This window comes from Sciurus vulgaris (assembly GCF_902686455.1).
Source record: "Sciurus vulgaris genome assembly, chromosome: 17".
In the NCBI taxonomy this organism is placed as follows: Eukaryota; Metazoa; Chordata; class Mammalia; order Rodentia; family Sciuridae; genus Sciurus; species Sciurus vulgaris.
The window spans coordinates 3,494,012-3,509,621 of NC_136478.1; the positions used below are offsets into that span (position 1 = coordinate 3,494,012).

The 15,610-nt window shown below is 58.8% G+C and overlaps 1 protein-coding gene across 2 annotated transcripts in view; it reads right to left on the reverse strand.

Moving 5' to 3' along the window:
* KIAA0513 overlaps positions 1-15,610 on the reverse strand; it is a 46,050-nt gene that overhangs the window by 8,274 nt on the left and 22,166 nt on the right. For both annotated transcript variants that reach the window (XM_079117574.1, XM_079117573.1), the window contains exons 2-7: positions 8,357-8,824; positions 6,277-6,376; positions 5,538-5,611; positions 2,983-3,053; positions 1,218-1,413; positions 498-538 (exon numbers count right to left, since the gene is read on the reverse strand). In XM_079117574.1, coding sequence (XP_078973700.1) covers positions 498-538; positions 1,218-1,413; positions 2,983-3,053; positions 5,538-5,611; positions 6,277-6,376; positions 8,357-8,679 — 805 coding nt within the window. In that variant the 5' untranslated portion in view covers positions 8,680-8,824. The remainder of the gene's footprint in view (positions 1-497; positions 539-1,217; positions 1,414-2,982; positions 3,054-5,537; positions 5,612-6,276; positions 6,377-8,356; positions 8,825-15,610) is intronic.

The window sequence follows — 15,610 nt, forward strand, 5'->3', positions numbered from 1 at the left end:
CAACAACCTAAAAGGGGACTCACGCCTGGTGGTCAGGGCTTCTCCCTACGGATGGCTCACAGAGGGGCCACCTGCTCCCCGCAGGGCTCCAAAGTCCCTGGAATAGGGAATTCGTTTTCTGCTTATGCCTTAGAAAAGTGGCTCTTCCTCAGAAGTTCATAAGAAAATCCAGACCGACTTAGGAACTGTCCAAGGCATCACTCTGAGTCATAAAGACGGAAATAAGCCCTGAGACGTTTACTACTGCTTCTTCCTGTTGCTGGTCAATGGCAGGCGGATTTAAGGCCAATGTGAGGGTCTGGGTGACAAGGTCTGTCCAGGTCCCAACCCTTCAGTTCCGGAACCCTTCCAAACCCTGGCCCAATGCCCCACTCCTCTGGACCCTGCCACTCCAGGTCTGATGGAGGCCCGGCCTCCCTCCAAGGCCCTGCCTCCCTCCAGGCCCTGCCTCCCATCAAGGCCACACCTCCCCAGCAGCTCCAGGGACAGCTACTCACCAGTCTTGGGCTGCTTGTCCTTGGGTTTGTTCTCATCTTCCCTGGAGGAAGAAAAAACACAGTAATGACAAAGGTGGCCCACGTCAAACCGCTCACATTTCTGAGGCAGGGCTGCATACAATCAATGGTTTTGCTGAAAAGCTGCACATGAAATCAAGGCCACATACCAGCGACTCAGCATTGGGAATGTGGTGCTGAGGCTGCTTTGGAGCTGTGGTCTCTGCATCCTGAGTGTGTGGCCCAGCAGGATGAGCCTGTGTCACTGGCCACACCAAGTGGGGGAGGTGCAGGGGCCTCTGTGGTTGTGGCTCCTGGGTGGGGATGTGCCCTTCTCTGTGGGTATCTCAGCATGGGCACCTGCGTCCACCCCACCCTCCTCAAAGTCCCCATGGCTGCCCTGTGTTCTGTGAACCCTGGCTCACTGCAGGGGAGGAGCAAGGAGGGACAGGTGTGTGGTGTCCCTGCTGCCAACCCATACTGCTTATGCTGCTGGTCAGCCTAAGAAAGACACTACTAGGACATCCCTGCGTGCTGCGGCTTTTGGAGGTGAGCGAGAGCCCTGGGGGCGGAGTCACGCTGGGTCAGCCGCTTCTCGGGAGCAGCGAGGGGCTGGAGTGGGAGGAGACTGAACGCAGGGCCCGCCCCCCGCTGCTCCCGCCCCTGGGCCCGCGCCAGTCTGCCTGTTGCCCAGGTAAGAGGGCCGGTGCACAGCACACTCACTCAGTCCTCCTGACCAGGGGTCCCTTCAGCTTGGTCTCCAGCCCCCCAAAGAAGCCCTTCACGTTCTCCGTGTTCTTCAGCAGCCGCTCGGCAATGTCCTTCTTCTCCGCCAGCCAGCTGTTGGCAGACTTCAGGTAGGAGTCGATGCTGCCTGCAGGCTTTTCCTTGGGCTCCGCGGGGAGCAGGTGTGGCTTGCCTAGAGAGAGGCAGAGCGGAGCGGAAGAAGCCGGTTGGCGTGGCACAAATAGCTGAGGAACCCCGGACACAGCGTGGTGGGAGAGCTCCAACCTCAGTCTCCCTGACGGGGCAGCTGGACAAGGAAGGGATGGCTCTTCCCTCTGAGGGCAGTCCCTAAGCAACTACCATGGAGTTGGCCAAGAGCTAGGAGAGAGGAAGGAGACAAGCAGGAGCCAGCCCTGCAGAACAGGAAAGCTGGGCAGGGCGCCATGGCCCAGGCCTGTAATCCCAGAGACTCGGGAGGCCAAGGCAGGAGGACCACAAGTTCAAGATCAGCCTCAGCAAATTAGTGAGGTCCTAAGCAACTTAGCCAGACCCTGTCTCAAAATAAAACATAATAAAGGCTGGGAGTGTAGTTCAGTGGTAAAGTGCCGCTGGATTAAAAGCCCTGGTGGTGGAAGATGAAGGAGGAGGAACAGGGGGAGGAGGAGCAAGAAGAGAAAGAGGAGGAGCAGGAAGAGAAAAAGGAGGGGTACAAGGAGGAGAAGGAGGAGCAGGAGGAGGAAGAAGAGCAGGAGGAGGGCATAAATGTACACACGAGTGCATGGCAGGAAGTCCTGACTGGCAAAGGGCAAAGCGTGAGGAAGAGGGAGGAGAGAGTGGTCCTCCCTGGGTGCAGATTCAGGGCAGGCCCCAGGGCACTGGCTAACCTCTAACAGGTGAATGTGGGATGAAGAGAGGGCCAGAGGAGTGGGCACCAAGGCAACGGAGAACATCCTGCTTTGGGCAGAGGGTGGACCTACAGGCCTGGCACCCCCAGCCAAGCGACCCTACAGGCTGAGGCACCCTCTCCAGGCCAGGCCAGCTCCTCTACCAGCCAAAGAGCTCTGAGCTCAGACCTGGATCAGGCCACAGCGTCAGCCAGTCTTTGGAATGGAGCAGCTTTGCACCTGACCCAAAGGCCTGGCATCTAGGGCCTGCCTGATGGTGTCCTGCCAACTGACCATAGGGCATGGACAGAGTGGTCCTGTCCAAGGGAAGGGCCTGTGCCGCAGGAGTGAGCCCGTGCGCAGGCAGGATGGCAGGGAGGCCCACTTAGCCTGCCCCACCCAGCTCTCCACACACAGGCTTCAGTAATCTACTTACAGGGCTGAACCAGCCTCTGCCATTGCAGCCCACGGAGCTCAACAGTGTTCCTCCAAGCCCCAGCGTACCAGAAACTTCCAGTGCAACAAGCCAGAGAGACATCGCAGCTCAGCACCCCCGGGAACTCCTCCAGCTCAGGGCCCTAGGCTGCTGCCCTCCCAACAGCCCATGCTGCGTCATATTTTGCTAAAACATAAAGCTGAGACCCTCACACCTAGCGCCCTGGCCTCCACCATACGATTCCTGCCTAGCATGCTCTCTCCTGCTCCGAGGACAGCCAGCCCCAGACACAGAGCACGCCACCCCCTGCTCAGGAGTCTCCCTGCCAGCTCCCCAACACCAGCTTCTCTTTTCTGGAAGCCCAGAGCTTTCACCCTTCCTAGTAACTGTGTTGGCAGTTGACAGGTTGGCACTCTGCCTAAGCCAAGCCCCCTGGTCTCACCCAGGTGGTAGTACGTGAAGCACATGGTCATGAGGTTCTTGGCAGGTCCGAAGTCATCCATCTGATGACACCTGAAATGAGAGGCAAGGGCGGCTGGCAAGAGAATCGTCCCCCCTGACCTCACTGCAGGTTAATTAAATAAGACCGAAATATCTCACAAACACGTATAAATTAACACCTCACTCCCAAGACTCCGCCATCGGAGAAGTGACAAAAATAATCCCTCTGGTCCAATTAGGAGTCTCTTACAGGCGCATGGCCTGAGGCCGGGTCTGACCCTGGACAGCAAGGCCTTTCTGGACCTCAGTCTGGCCTCCTTCACTTTAGAGGGGAAAGTCAAGGTCCAGGAAGCTCAGCTCCCCACACAGGAGCAGCACAAGGACTACGGGCCAGCCTCCAGCCTCCACTGCCCAGGAGCCAGCAGAGTCACATAGTGTCCCCACATCTGAGGCTCAGAGGCCAGGTGCACTGGATCCCTGGAGCATGGTGAAGAGTGGGCTGCTGACTGCCCAGGGTCTAATGCAGTGGCCCGAGGGGGGCTCGGGACAGTCCTCCTTGCAAACTCCCGGTCCTCCTGACCGGGGACACCACGGGTGTATGGAGAGCTACTCCCCCTGTATCCCCTGTTAAAAAGCAAGAATAGATCATTCCATAAAAGGAGCTGAAGTACGGAATGAGGGTCTGCGCGGGCGGAGGGTGCTCTCGCTTCCTTCACACTTGAGGCCGGCGGGCGCGCACTAAGATGCACATGCACAGATCGCTCCATCTAGCAAACGGGACGCGCGGGCCGGGGTGCCCGTCTGGCACAGCGGTTACGCTGTCAAGGTTTCGAAGGCTCAACGTTGCTGCCACCGCCATGTGGGGAACAGAGGGACGGGAAGCAACGTAAGCAGCCACCCAGAGTGCAGGCCGCGGCCACACCCGTGCCTGCGTAGAGTGCCACGGGGATGTGGACGCAGGGCTGCGTGTGGAAAGAAATCCGCCGCCGGTCCCTGGCTTCTGTCACACTTTTCCTTCCTGTGTGCTTGGGGTTTCTGGTCTGTTTGTTTGTCTTTGGCACTGGATGGAACCCAGAGGTACTCCGCTGGGCCACATCCCCAGCCTTTTTTACCTTTTATTTTAAGACACTAAGTTGCTGGGGCTGTCCTCGAACTTGTGATCTTCCTGCCTCAGCCTCTTGAGGACTGGGGTTTCAGGCTGTGCCACCATGCCCAACCCGTTTAGTTTTTAAACTTGGACACTTTTTACTTTTAAAAGAAAGTCAAGCTGGCACAGTGGCAGAGGCCTGTCATTCCAGCTCCTCAGGAGGCTGAGGCAGGAGGATCACAAGTTTGAGGGCAGTCTCAGCAATTTAATGAGATCCTATCTCAAAATAAAAAATAAAAGGAGCAGGGGATGAGGATGCAGTTTAGTGGAGGGGCATCCCCGGGTTCAGAAAGAGAGAGAATGAAAGAAAGTCAACAGAAATCATCGAGGCAGTAGGACTGAGGATCATTTTTGTTCTTTTCAAAAAATATTTGAACAAATCTAGTCAACTTAAAGAACTAAACAATTAATAAAACTATACAAGACCGGCGAGCAGAAGATAAAGTCAAAGTGGAAAATGCTAATAAACTAAAACTTAAAAGACCACGAATGTTACATAGACCAGTGGCGTCTTGCCACACCAGGGTCCCCAGCTTCGCCTGCACCCACAGAGTCCGCAGGTGGAGACAGTTCTTGGAAGACAGCCTGCAGCCCCCGTGCTGGCTGGGCTGCAGCTTCCCTGACCCTCCCTCCATGGAGGTTTCTCATCCCCCTCCCAGATCTGAGCCCCAGACTCCTGACAGGAGCCCCAGATGCTGAGCAAGTGCAGGAGAGTCGGCCGATCCTCCCCCAGGACAGGAGCAGGGGAGGAAGGCTGGGGAGAGCCACTCTCTGCAGAGGCAGGAGCAAAGGAGGGGCAGCCCTTCAGGCCCAGGATGGTGGGCTTGGTGACATGGGGAGGGGAAGTGGGAGGAGCCAAGGACTGGAGGGCACCATGCAGGGCCCCAGCTCTTCAAGGCCTCGTGGGGTGGTGGATGGGGTGCAGACTGCCCAGAAGGGCCCCTCGCCTTGCCCTCCACAGCCCCTCCTCTCCAGCTGCCCCAGGCTCCAGGTCAGTGAAGCTCTGCTCAGCAGAGAAGAGCCCCTCCCTTTTGAAGCTCCCTTGCTCTCAAAGCCACAGGCACAGGCGGGTCTGGCCCTCCTAGGGTGGCACAGGGTCGGGCAGCTGAGGTTCGTAGCCCTGCCCTTTGCACCCCAAGTCCTGAGGCCTTCTGCCTGGCTCGGGGTGGCTGGGCAGCCGGCTGGAAACGCCTCACGGGGGAGGGGCGGGCACTCGTGTCCCTGGGCCTGGGGGAGGGGCTGCTCATGCCCAGCTGCAGCCCCCTAATTGCTCTGTTCCCTGGAGATGCTGGCCATGACGCCTGGCTGACGCTGGGAACAGCAGAGCTGCTGCGCGTGACCAGCGTGGCCATGACTCACGCTGGCTCCTCGCGGGTGCGGGAGGCACAGCTGCGGGGCGGGGCACTCACTCGAACAGCACCACTGCGAAGGACTGCACCAGCCGGTAGAAGGTAGGCTCCGACACGCACTTGGAGTTGCAGCGCTGTGCAGAGAGGGAGCAGGTCAGCGGGGCGGGGACGCCAGGTCAGCCCCACTCCTTCCAAGTGCAGCTGGGAAGGGCCCCCGCAGCCACCTCCCCCTGCCAGGACCCCTGCAGGTGCAGCACCCCACAATGCAAAACTTCACATGCTCACCCAGGTGGCCAAGCACAGAGGGACAAACCCCAGAGGACAGCAACGGCCAGGTCTGGACTCTAGATTTGTGGGTCATTAGGTCCCTTAGCATTTTCTAATTTTCTATGAATACCCTATTTGTAATAAAAATACTTAGAAAAAGCAATCTATTGGATACTTATAAAATTCAATTCTTTTCTAAGCTTTGTTAATACATTTTTCTTTACATTTTCCTTTATCATCTTGAATATATTCTCTTTCCCCAAAACCGAATACTATGGGTTATTCAATTTAAAAAATGCATGGACAGAGCCCACGTTGAACTTTCTGGAACCTGGGGGGTGTGAGTTTCTCCCTCTGCCCCGAGGGCGGGGCGTCAGATGAGCCCTGGCCCTTCCCACTGCCCTACGCTGCCCTTCTCAAGGCATCCTGGCCCATGTTCTGTGGCCCGAGTCCCTCCTCTCTCCCCAGAGTGTGACCCCAGGGCAGGCTGAGGGAGTCTCCTGCTCTTCCCGGGACGGAGCCCCCACCTCACCTGGGCGCTGACGTATCGCGCAAACCACTCGCGGCCTTTCCCATCCTGGCCACTGCAGTATTCCCCGAACTTGGCTTTCTCCTCCTGATCCAAGTCTTCCCTGAAAGAGAAGGCAGAGTCGAGCAAAAAAGTCAGTCCTCTGGAGCAAAATTCACAGGAGGGAAGAGCAAGAAGGGGCTGCCAAGCACCACGCCAGTCGCCAGACACACTCCCTTCCCCGCCCCGCACCCAGGAAGGCCAGGAGCATGGCTCAGAACCCACATGCTTGAGAGCAGAGAGTCAGAGTGCCATCTGGGTCTCCTGGTTCCAGAGCCCCTCTGTCCCCTGCCCTCCTGCTTCCACCCAGCCAGATCTGAGCCCCAGTGAGGGCAGGACCCTGAGGGCTCTTGGTTCTTTTGAGGAGCAGCCAATATTCTTCCTCGAATTTAAAAAGACTCAGAATATGGCGCGGAAGGCTGGGGAGTGGTGGCTTATGGGCTCTGCACTGATTTGAGGGTTGGTAGAACAAATCTTGATCTTGCTGACCCCAAGTCACCCGCACCAGGTGGAACATGACCTGGCCGGCCCTCCGCAGTGATGTGGGGGATGCTCTGAAGATGCATATGACCAGTGGTAGGATGAGGGGTTTCGGTGCTGACTGGCTGCTGCAAACATAGACTGGCTTCCTGGCAAGTGGACTTTGGGCTCTCCCCCTTGCCATCAGCTGGGCTGTGCACAGCGGAAGCTAATGTCAGTGCCAGTCAAATGAATTCAGTAGGAAGCCACAGCCTGGTGCTCCCAGGAACGCGGGCCTTTCTAGATAGTTGGATATTTGGTCATCACATGACTCTTTCCTTTTCGGACCACAGAGGAAGCTGAGGCTGTTCTTCACATGAAGGGCTCACAGAGGGGAGGCTGGAGCGTGGTACAAAACAGCTCTGGGAGCGTCACCAGGCCAAGGTTCTTATTGCTGCTGCTGAACCTGGACAAGGGTCCCTCCAGCTGCCACTTCACACTCCCCCTGTGGGCGAGTCATCCCCAGACCTTGTCGGAAAGCAGCTGTCACTCGGCGGGGCTAGGGGCCCGTGCCAAGTTCGGGCTGCGGGAGCCGCTGGACGAACACCCAGCAGTGTGTGGTGTGCTGTGGACGCGGAAGGTCAGCCTCCCCCACTGGAACCGGCCAGCAGGGTGGCTCCCTTCCTGGCTGAGACATGAGGCCCTCTGGACCCTGGCACTCCTGCTGCTGACGCCCACAACGCAGAGGCGCCAAGAAGGCATCCTGCACAAACAGCTGCTCAGGAGTCAGCTGCACTGTGCTCCCAAGAAAGCAGAATGAGACGGGTGACGGAAGCTTGCTACCTAGGCCACCCCAAGCTTGGTCCCAGCAAGCAACTGCAGCCGCCTTGCCAACCACAGCCCCGATGAGGTGCGCCGCTGGGCGGCTGCCCAACGCCACTCAGACAGCAGAGTCCATGGCTCCCCTTGGATTCAGCACGGCCAGGCGGGGTGGGCCAGGGCGGCTGGAGCAGAGAGTGGGAAGTGACCCCACAGAACCAGCCCCTCCCCAAATCTGACTTGGGAAGGCACAGAGAAAACTCTGGAATGCAAGGCTCAGCAAGCGGACGGGCCCTGGTGTGTGCTGCCCACACAGTCGGAGGCCACTGAAGAGAGCGTGCACAGTCCTGCCTAGCCTGCGCCCTCCATGATGCCCTCGGAGGCGTTCAGGAGGTGGACGGTGGGGAGGAATCTAAGGGGGAGTGAAGATGGACAGTCCACTCCAGCTCTGCCGGGTGCCGACAGGACTGGATGAGCAGGGGCGGGGGTCGGACAGGGAGAGGATGGGCGCTGGACACTCCCTCCATGGCTGCCCTTGGATCTCCCAGGCCCTTGCATGTGTGGTGTGCTGGCCCTGGACAGCTGGCAGAATTGGCCCAGCGTGGGGCCCGGGCTCAGGTATCCTTTAGAAACTCCCTTGTGACCCGCAGCCCAGGGGGACTGAGTCACTGTGAGATTCCCAGGTGGCCCCTGGGAGGAAGCCGCGCCCAGGGCAGAAGGCAGGTCCCCGAGCCGGTGGCAGGGCAGGCCAAGGCGGCGGGCGTACCCTCCTGAGAAGACCTTCTCCACGTAGCCTCGCATGAACTCCCGCAGCGCCAGCGTCTCCTCGTCCTGGGCGGACCCGGCGCTCTGGCTGGAGGAGAAGGACTCATTGGAGGAGGAGCGGCGGTCCTGGTCCCAGGACGGGTGTGAGGGCGACTCGCCCATGTCGTTCTCGCTGTCCGCGGACTCTGTGGCCTCGCTCTCCGAGGCAGCGTCCCCCAGGGAGCCGTCCCCATCCCGTGGTGTTGAAGGTGCTGCCTCGCGGGGAGGGGCCATGGGCGGCTCGGTCCCAGCGTCAGTGGAGCCCTCGGGGACCTCGGCCTCCATGGTGTGGGTGGGCTGCTGAGGACGAAGCCGGAGGAGCCCTCAGAGCGGCTTTGCAGGCGCGTTGGCGGGAGCCGGCCACACTGCGCAGGTGGCTCGGAGCTGCGGGCCACCGAGGCCTCTGAGCAGCGCAGTGGCCTTATGGCATCTGCAGGGAACAGACGCAAGCAGATCAGCACAGGCCCCGCTGCCCCTCAGAACCACGACGCAGACGGAGCGGTGAGGCAGGCGTCCTGGCAGAACGGCGATGCCCTGTGCCCACTCCCTTCCCACAGTCCCTGTCGCTGTGAGACACCTGCTGCGCCGCGGCAGGCACTTGTCACACACCGGGAAGCCAGGCTCCTCTGGGCTGTGCAGGCAGGCTTCAGGGAACCGCACCTCCGGTCCCTTCTGCCCGGGCACAGACCGAGGCCACCGCCAGCCAGGAAAGCACCCACCCTGAGCTGGAAGGGTGGCGGGGAAGAGCCTCCCACTGGCAGGCACCCCTGCTAAGCCACAGCTCCTCGGCTTGCTGCGCTCCTCATCCTCCCCCCCAGCCCAGAGCCTGCGCGGACCCCGGCCCAGGGTGGTTCCTGAGCCTGGTGCCGCTCCCTCCTGCCGCACCAGGTCCCTGCTGCCGCTGCAGGACCGGATGCCCCTGCTTCCTGCACTCTGCTCCTCAGGCTGCACCCTCTGCCCACCCCCGCGCGCCCTCCAGGACTCCCTCCAGGACTCCCTCCAGCCATGAGGGTCGGCTTCTGTGTCCCATCCTCTGAGGAGCCGTCTCCACCATTCAGAGCTAACTACTCACTCTGCGCCCCCACCCTGCGGCCCGCATTTCGACTCATTTCCAGTTCTCCCCAGTGCAGACCCCTGACCAAGGAATGCTCATGGCGTGTTTGTGGAAGGAATGAACAAGCTCACAGGGGCAGGGGGAGGGTGGCTGGCTTCACGGGGTGGAGCTGGGGTTAGACTCAGCGCCAAGCCAGGTCTTCCGCTCCTGTCCGTGAGTGCCTGGGCTGGGGGCAGCAGTGAGAGAGGCGACCCCTCCTGGGGACCACACAGCTGCCACCTTTCACACCCCAGTCAGGCCACGCCCCAGGACGGGCTCTGTCAGGCACCGTGGGTCAGCCACCTGCTGAGGGCGGCTTGCTGTGGAAGAGGCACTTCCCGCCTCCGAGGAGCTGGACATCGTGCCCACTGTGGATCCTGCACACTTCCCAGCCCAAGGTATTTTAAGTACCCTGAGTCAGAAAGACGGGAGGCTGGCTCTGGGCCACCACGGCGGCTATGGCACACAGGCAGTGGGACCCTGCCAAGCCAGCCTCTGTCTGAAAAGAAGCGCAGACCTCAGTTCAAAAGAACTTTGCAGGCCAGGACAGTGACAGGGCCCTGTGGGCTCAGAGTGCGGGACATGGGACTGGGGTGTGGACAGCGGGGGCCCCTCTCACCGGCCACAAGGCCCGCTCCGGGCAGGGTCTCCCCGTCTGAAACAGTGAGACTGGGTCAGACCTCTGAGGTCCTTTTGGAGACTGTTCTCTGGCTGCCCAAAGAACAGCAAATCTAAACGAAACCTACACAAATCAAAATGAAAAATAAATCCTAACAATTCGGTGCAACAGCGATCAGCCAGGTACAATGCAGGCAGGAAAGCGTCTGCTTCACAGTTCAGCTGACGCTTGCTGAATGCCCACTGCATGCCAGCTCACTCTACTGGAGATGCTGAAGTCAAAGGAACTTCATTCCACTACGGCGACACTTATGCACACCCTGAACTGGCTGGGACGATAAGAAATGCACGGAGGGGGCGCTCCCTGTCCTGCTCTTTATCATAACGATGCAGCTGGCGAACAACCACAACTCGGAGAGGAAAGGAGCCAGTTGCCCAAGTGGCCAAGGAGGCTGCAGAGCAAACGGAGTCACGGAGCCACGGAGCCACTTCCGAGCCTGCCAGTCTTTAGAAACCCAGGATGCCGGTGCCTTCTCCACGGGTTCAGGAAGCAGCTGACAAACTACAGGAGGCTCAAAGTGAGAGGAAGCCCAGGGGCCAGAGGCTCTTTGTGGGGCAGCTTGCTCTACAGGCCACCTTGCCCCCCGGACCCTCAGCTGGGGGACACTCCTCTCTTGCAGGACAGAAGGCCAGCCCTGCACAGGAGCTTGTGTGGTAAGGGCCTGGGAGGCAGCCCGCCCCTTCCTCCAGGAAGGAACCATTCCAGGCTCCAGGGAGGACGAGATGACTGGCACTCTACATGCTGACCTCGGGGATCTGTCGCGGATGGCTGGGGGACACAGAAGTGGCCCAGCAGGGATGACCAGAGCCAGCTGGGGGCTGCCATTCAGAAATGCTTCTAGAGTTTTCTAGGGAATGTTGAAATCCACATGAAAGCTTCCAAGTTTTCAGTAGTGGTGACTAAATTTATTTCAAAACATATCAGCCAAAAAAATACCCTCGTTTTGGTCCCAGCCCCACCCATTTGCCTTGCTCCACCTACGGGGAGACTCTGAGAGCTCTTCTGGTCCCAGACCCTGAGAAACTGGTTTTCAGTCACACAACTCTGTTACAGCCTGCAGACAGTGGACGCAGCCCTCCTGAAGGCCTAAAACCCTCCGGCCCTTGCAGAAGTGAGGCTGCTTGTGCCGATCTGTAACTTCCAGCACCCCAGAGTCTATAATGGGCCCCATTCCACAGCCTTTTACTGAGCACCTGCCATGAGTCACTACTGTGTGAGGAGCTAGAAATAGAACCATGAGCAACTCTGGCTCATGGGGCCCTGTGTGTGTATGTGGGGTGTGTGTGTGTGTGTGTGTGTGTGTGTGTGTACACGCACATGCTCATACCCGGGAAGAGGCTCTTAATAAAGCAGAAAACCTGAGAGTGTCAGGCCCTGGGTGCTATAGAAATGCTCTCAGGGTGACTGTCAGTGTGCAAGGTGGCCCCTGGCCTCTGAGTCTGGGGAGGGAGAGCTGTCCTGAGAAGATGACCGGCCCAGGGTAGAGCCGGAGGGCAGCTGCTCGTGGGCAAGGGGGCCATGAGAGGCCTTGCTGGCCCTGGAGGAGTCTGTAGTGCTCAGGGTGTGGGGACCCTGGGAGCGATATAAATGCAGTGCCCGCAATGCTGACGCCCAGAGGAGGCAGGGCTGGAGGAGGCTGACCTCCCCACAACTCCCCTCCCGCCCGGCGCCCCTGCAGCCCTTTCCCAGCCTGGTGTCTAGCCGCAGGGGAGCAGCAGATCTAGAACTGCACCCAGCCCAGCCACATCCCCTGGGTTTTGCACAAACTCTGATTTCCTCAGCAACCAGAGTGACGGGCTGCGACTTCTCTAGCCAGCGGCCTTGAGCAATTGAGAGACAGGGGCTCCCCGGGGAGAATCGGAACCTTGTGCAACCCAGCCCTGGCCCTGGACCTTAAGAAACCCGTGCAGTGTCTTTGAGAACCAGTGCGGTGCTGCCCCTCCAGCCAAGAGGAGAGCCCGCCCAGCTCCCCGGCAGCAAGCCTGCATAGCACGTCAAGAAAACTGCCCTGAGCCAAGGGCAAGGTCAGGAGGGCAGGGTCAGGTAGGGCCGCATCCACACAGAAGTGACAGCACAACAGAGACACAGGCCAGCTGCAAACCCAACTCCCTGACTTCCATGTTGACCAGCCCCCTAGGCTACATGCAGTGCTTCCGCAGGACATGTTCCTCAAGGCAAGGTGGAAGGTCATGGTGCACACATCAAGTCTGGTAATGTAAGCATGACCAATTACCTGCCCAAAGTCCCTCTGTAGTGACACACACCTGGTGGGCTTGACACCTGCACTTCAACTGGAAGGTGCACAGCGCACCTGACTCCCAGCTGGGCACTGTGCAGCGAGCTGGGCTCTCCAAGTCCAAGTGCGGGGGCAGGTGCCCGGTGCAGATGGGGAGCCGGGCCAGAGGCTACCTGAGTCTCCGAGGGTCTTCACCTCCTCCGCCCAGGCATCTGGCCCGAGCAGCCCTGCAGCTAACCAGACAGGAAGCTGGGGCTCCCCATCTAGTCTCAGCCCAGCCTCAGCTGCGAAGCCATTCCATCTGTACTCCAGTGTCCTGTTTTTGAAAACATGAATTTGAATGTTTGTTTTCCCCAAGGAGAAGGACTGTTAGCAAGCCCAGCGGGGTGCTATAGGGGAGTTCTGGAAGGAACGCTTTGCAGAATTGCATTGATGGCATCCTCCGGATGGTGGGGCAGCTGAAGCCCTCCGGGCCAGGCAGCAGATGGTAAGAGAGGGGCCCGGGCTTTGCAGGGACAAGCATCATTGAATTCTGAACAGCTCCAGTGAGTTGCTGGGCAGTACATGGTTTTTCCTCCCAGGTCAGAGGGGAGAAATCTGGGGTAGGGTGGAAATGTGGGGCTCGCATGCGCAGCCCCCTTGCAGCCTGTGGTCTGAGGGCATCTTTGGTGGCATGATCAGACTAGGGCACCTCCTTGGCTCCAGAATTTCAGCATGATCAAAGCAAATATGTCACAAACAGTGGTATGGGACAGGGAAGGGTGGCTGGATAGGCTCTGGCTCCAGGGTGGAACCTAGTCCAGTAAGCACAGGTGTCCCATTAGTAAGAAGCTGCAGTTGTTGAGCATGAAATCAGAATATTTTTCCTTCTGCAAATCATCTTTTCGAATGGTAACAGTGATCTCCAAAGGCATCCGCATCCCGATCCCTGGGACCATGACTGGCAGCTCACACGGCAAAGAGGACTTTGCAGGTGTGGTTAAGAACCCTGACGGGGAGACTCTACTAGGCTGTGAGGTGGCCCGTATCATCTCAAGAGTCCTCACAAGGGGCTGGGAGGACCTCAGGGAAGGAGATGTAAGGGTGCCATGCTGCTTGTTTTGAAGGTGGAGGAAGGGGCCAGTGCCAGGGGACAGAATGACAGGGAAACAGATCATCCCCGCCTCCCCAGCAGAGATGGAATCCCGACTCTCACAGTGAGAGGGATTTGAGCTTCTGACCTCCAGAACTGTAGAAGCAGTCACCATGTGCCATGCAAAGCCACTGGGTACACAGTGACCTCCACAGCAGCAGTAGGGAATGAATACAAGTGGCTAGCAAGCTCTTAGGCTGTACACACTCACCGAGTCTGGACTTTGAGGTGTTTGTGGTAGCTCAGGGGCCCCAGAAATACACAATGGAGGCTCTGAGGCCCGGGGCAAGTTGGGGGACCTCTGGCCCAGGGTGCATGCCTGACGTGAAAGTCAGGTCCCTCCGCTGCCACCCAAGCACTGGAATCCATTCCAGGCCTCTGCACTGCTGGTGGCTGGAGACGCACCTCCCGGCTGCTCAGGCTCCAGCAGACCAGCAAGGTCTGGTTTCCCCTGGACGTGATGAGCATGTGCTGCCAGAGGGGCTGCAAACAGACGGGGACCCACCTGCACCAGTGTCCCTTCTGCCTCTGTCTGGGGCAGCTTCCCACCGTGTAGATGCTGAAAGAAAACTGGATCTGCTTTTTTGGTTTTTTGGGGGGTTTGTTTTGTTTTGTTTCATTTTGTATTTTGGTACCGGGAATTGAACCCAGGGGTGCTTGACCACTGGCCACATTCCAGTCCTGTTTTATATTTTATTTAGATGCAGGGTCTCACTGAGTGGCTTAGTGCCTCTCTGTTGCTGAGGCTTTGAAGTCAGAATCCTCCTGCCTCAGCCTCAGAGGTGCTGGGATCACAGGCACCCCCAGGCCTGAGTCTGTGTTTTGCATCTAGCTAGAGGCTATTTCTCCAGGACACCTGCAGACACGCAAGGGAAGCTGAAGTTTTCGGATAGAGTCTCCTCTGCATCCCTCAATGGCCACTGTCTTGCAACCTGACCTCTGAGGAGGCCTGCATTTGGGTGCAGAAATCAGGCGAAGCAGGAGCCTGGCTTGGACTTCTGGTTTCTGCGGCTGTCTTCAGATAAGTGCATCTGATCAATTACTAGATCATCGCTATCTGTGTTTGTTCAGCTATTAAACCAACATGATAATAAATGGTTTCCAGGAAAACTGGGCCCTGCCTGAAATAGCTAGAGAGGGAGGAGGAGAGGAACACCCGAGGGCGGTACTGGCCTGGAACAGCTGCTGGATGCTCGATGCAGTCACCGGGGGAGGAGACAGCGCTGGGAAGGCCAGGGTGCGATGGCAGGCTGTGGGGGTCCCTTGGGGACCCTGGACACCACTGTGCACCGTGCTTGCCATGGCGGAGCCCCAGCACCTCGGGGTGCCCATGAGGTGGGGACCCCTGTGGGCAGTGGCTCTTCCTGCTGCAGGTGCTGACTCTCAGTTCCCCCCACGTCTACCCCTCACACCCTTCCTGACCTGAGATAGGAGCCCCAGGGGCCCGGCCCAGGCTCAGCTGTGAGTGCAGGTGCGTATCGTTGGCCTTGTGCCCAGCCACACAGCCCAGGACTGAGCACCCCGGCCGGACAGCAGCTACTGGCTGGAAACAGGCCTCCTGGTGCCAGAACCTCTCGCCCTGTGAGAGCAGAGGACCCCCGTCTGCCTCTGCTGGAGCTGCCCAGCTCGGCCCGAGTACGCGACACACAGCTCCGCTCCGCGCTGCGGGCTGAGAGAAGCGACGGGGCCTGGTGACCAGGAAGGGACCTGGGCTGTGCAGGGTGTGAAGCAACAGTCGCTCCGCTGAAACGTGCCAAGTCACAGCGAATGTCACGATGTCCTTTTAGATGTCAGCATGTTCAGATAGCTGTTCAGATAACTTCAGGGCCAGCCAATGTGCCCAGGGCAGCTGGCAGACAGTGGGTCAACACGCTCATTACTGCAGGGGGCTTCGGACCTGGATGCTTCTTGGCAGCCAAAGCAGGCGGGGAAATCCAGCGGGCTATACAATCCTCTTGGTTCTGATGAGTCCACTGGCAAAGACACTTCCTCCAGATACTGAATTTAGACATGCAGTTGTCAAGAAGGTCCTCATGTGAAGACACCAGTCATGGCAATGACCAAGTCTCTGACAAG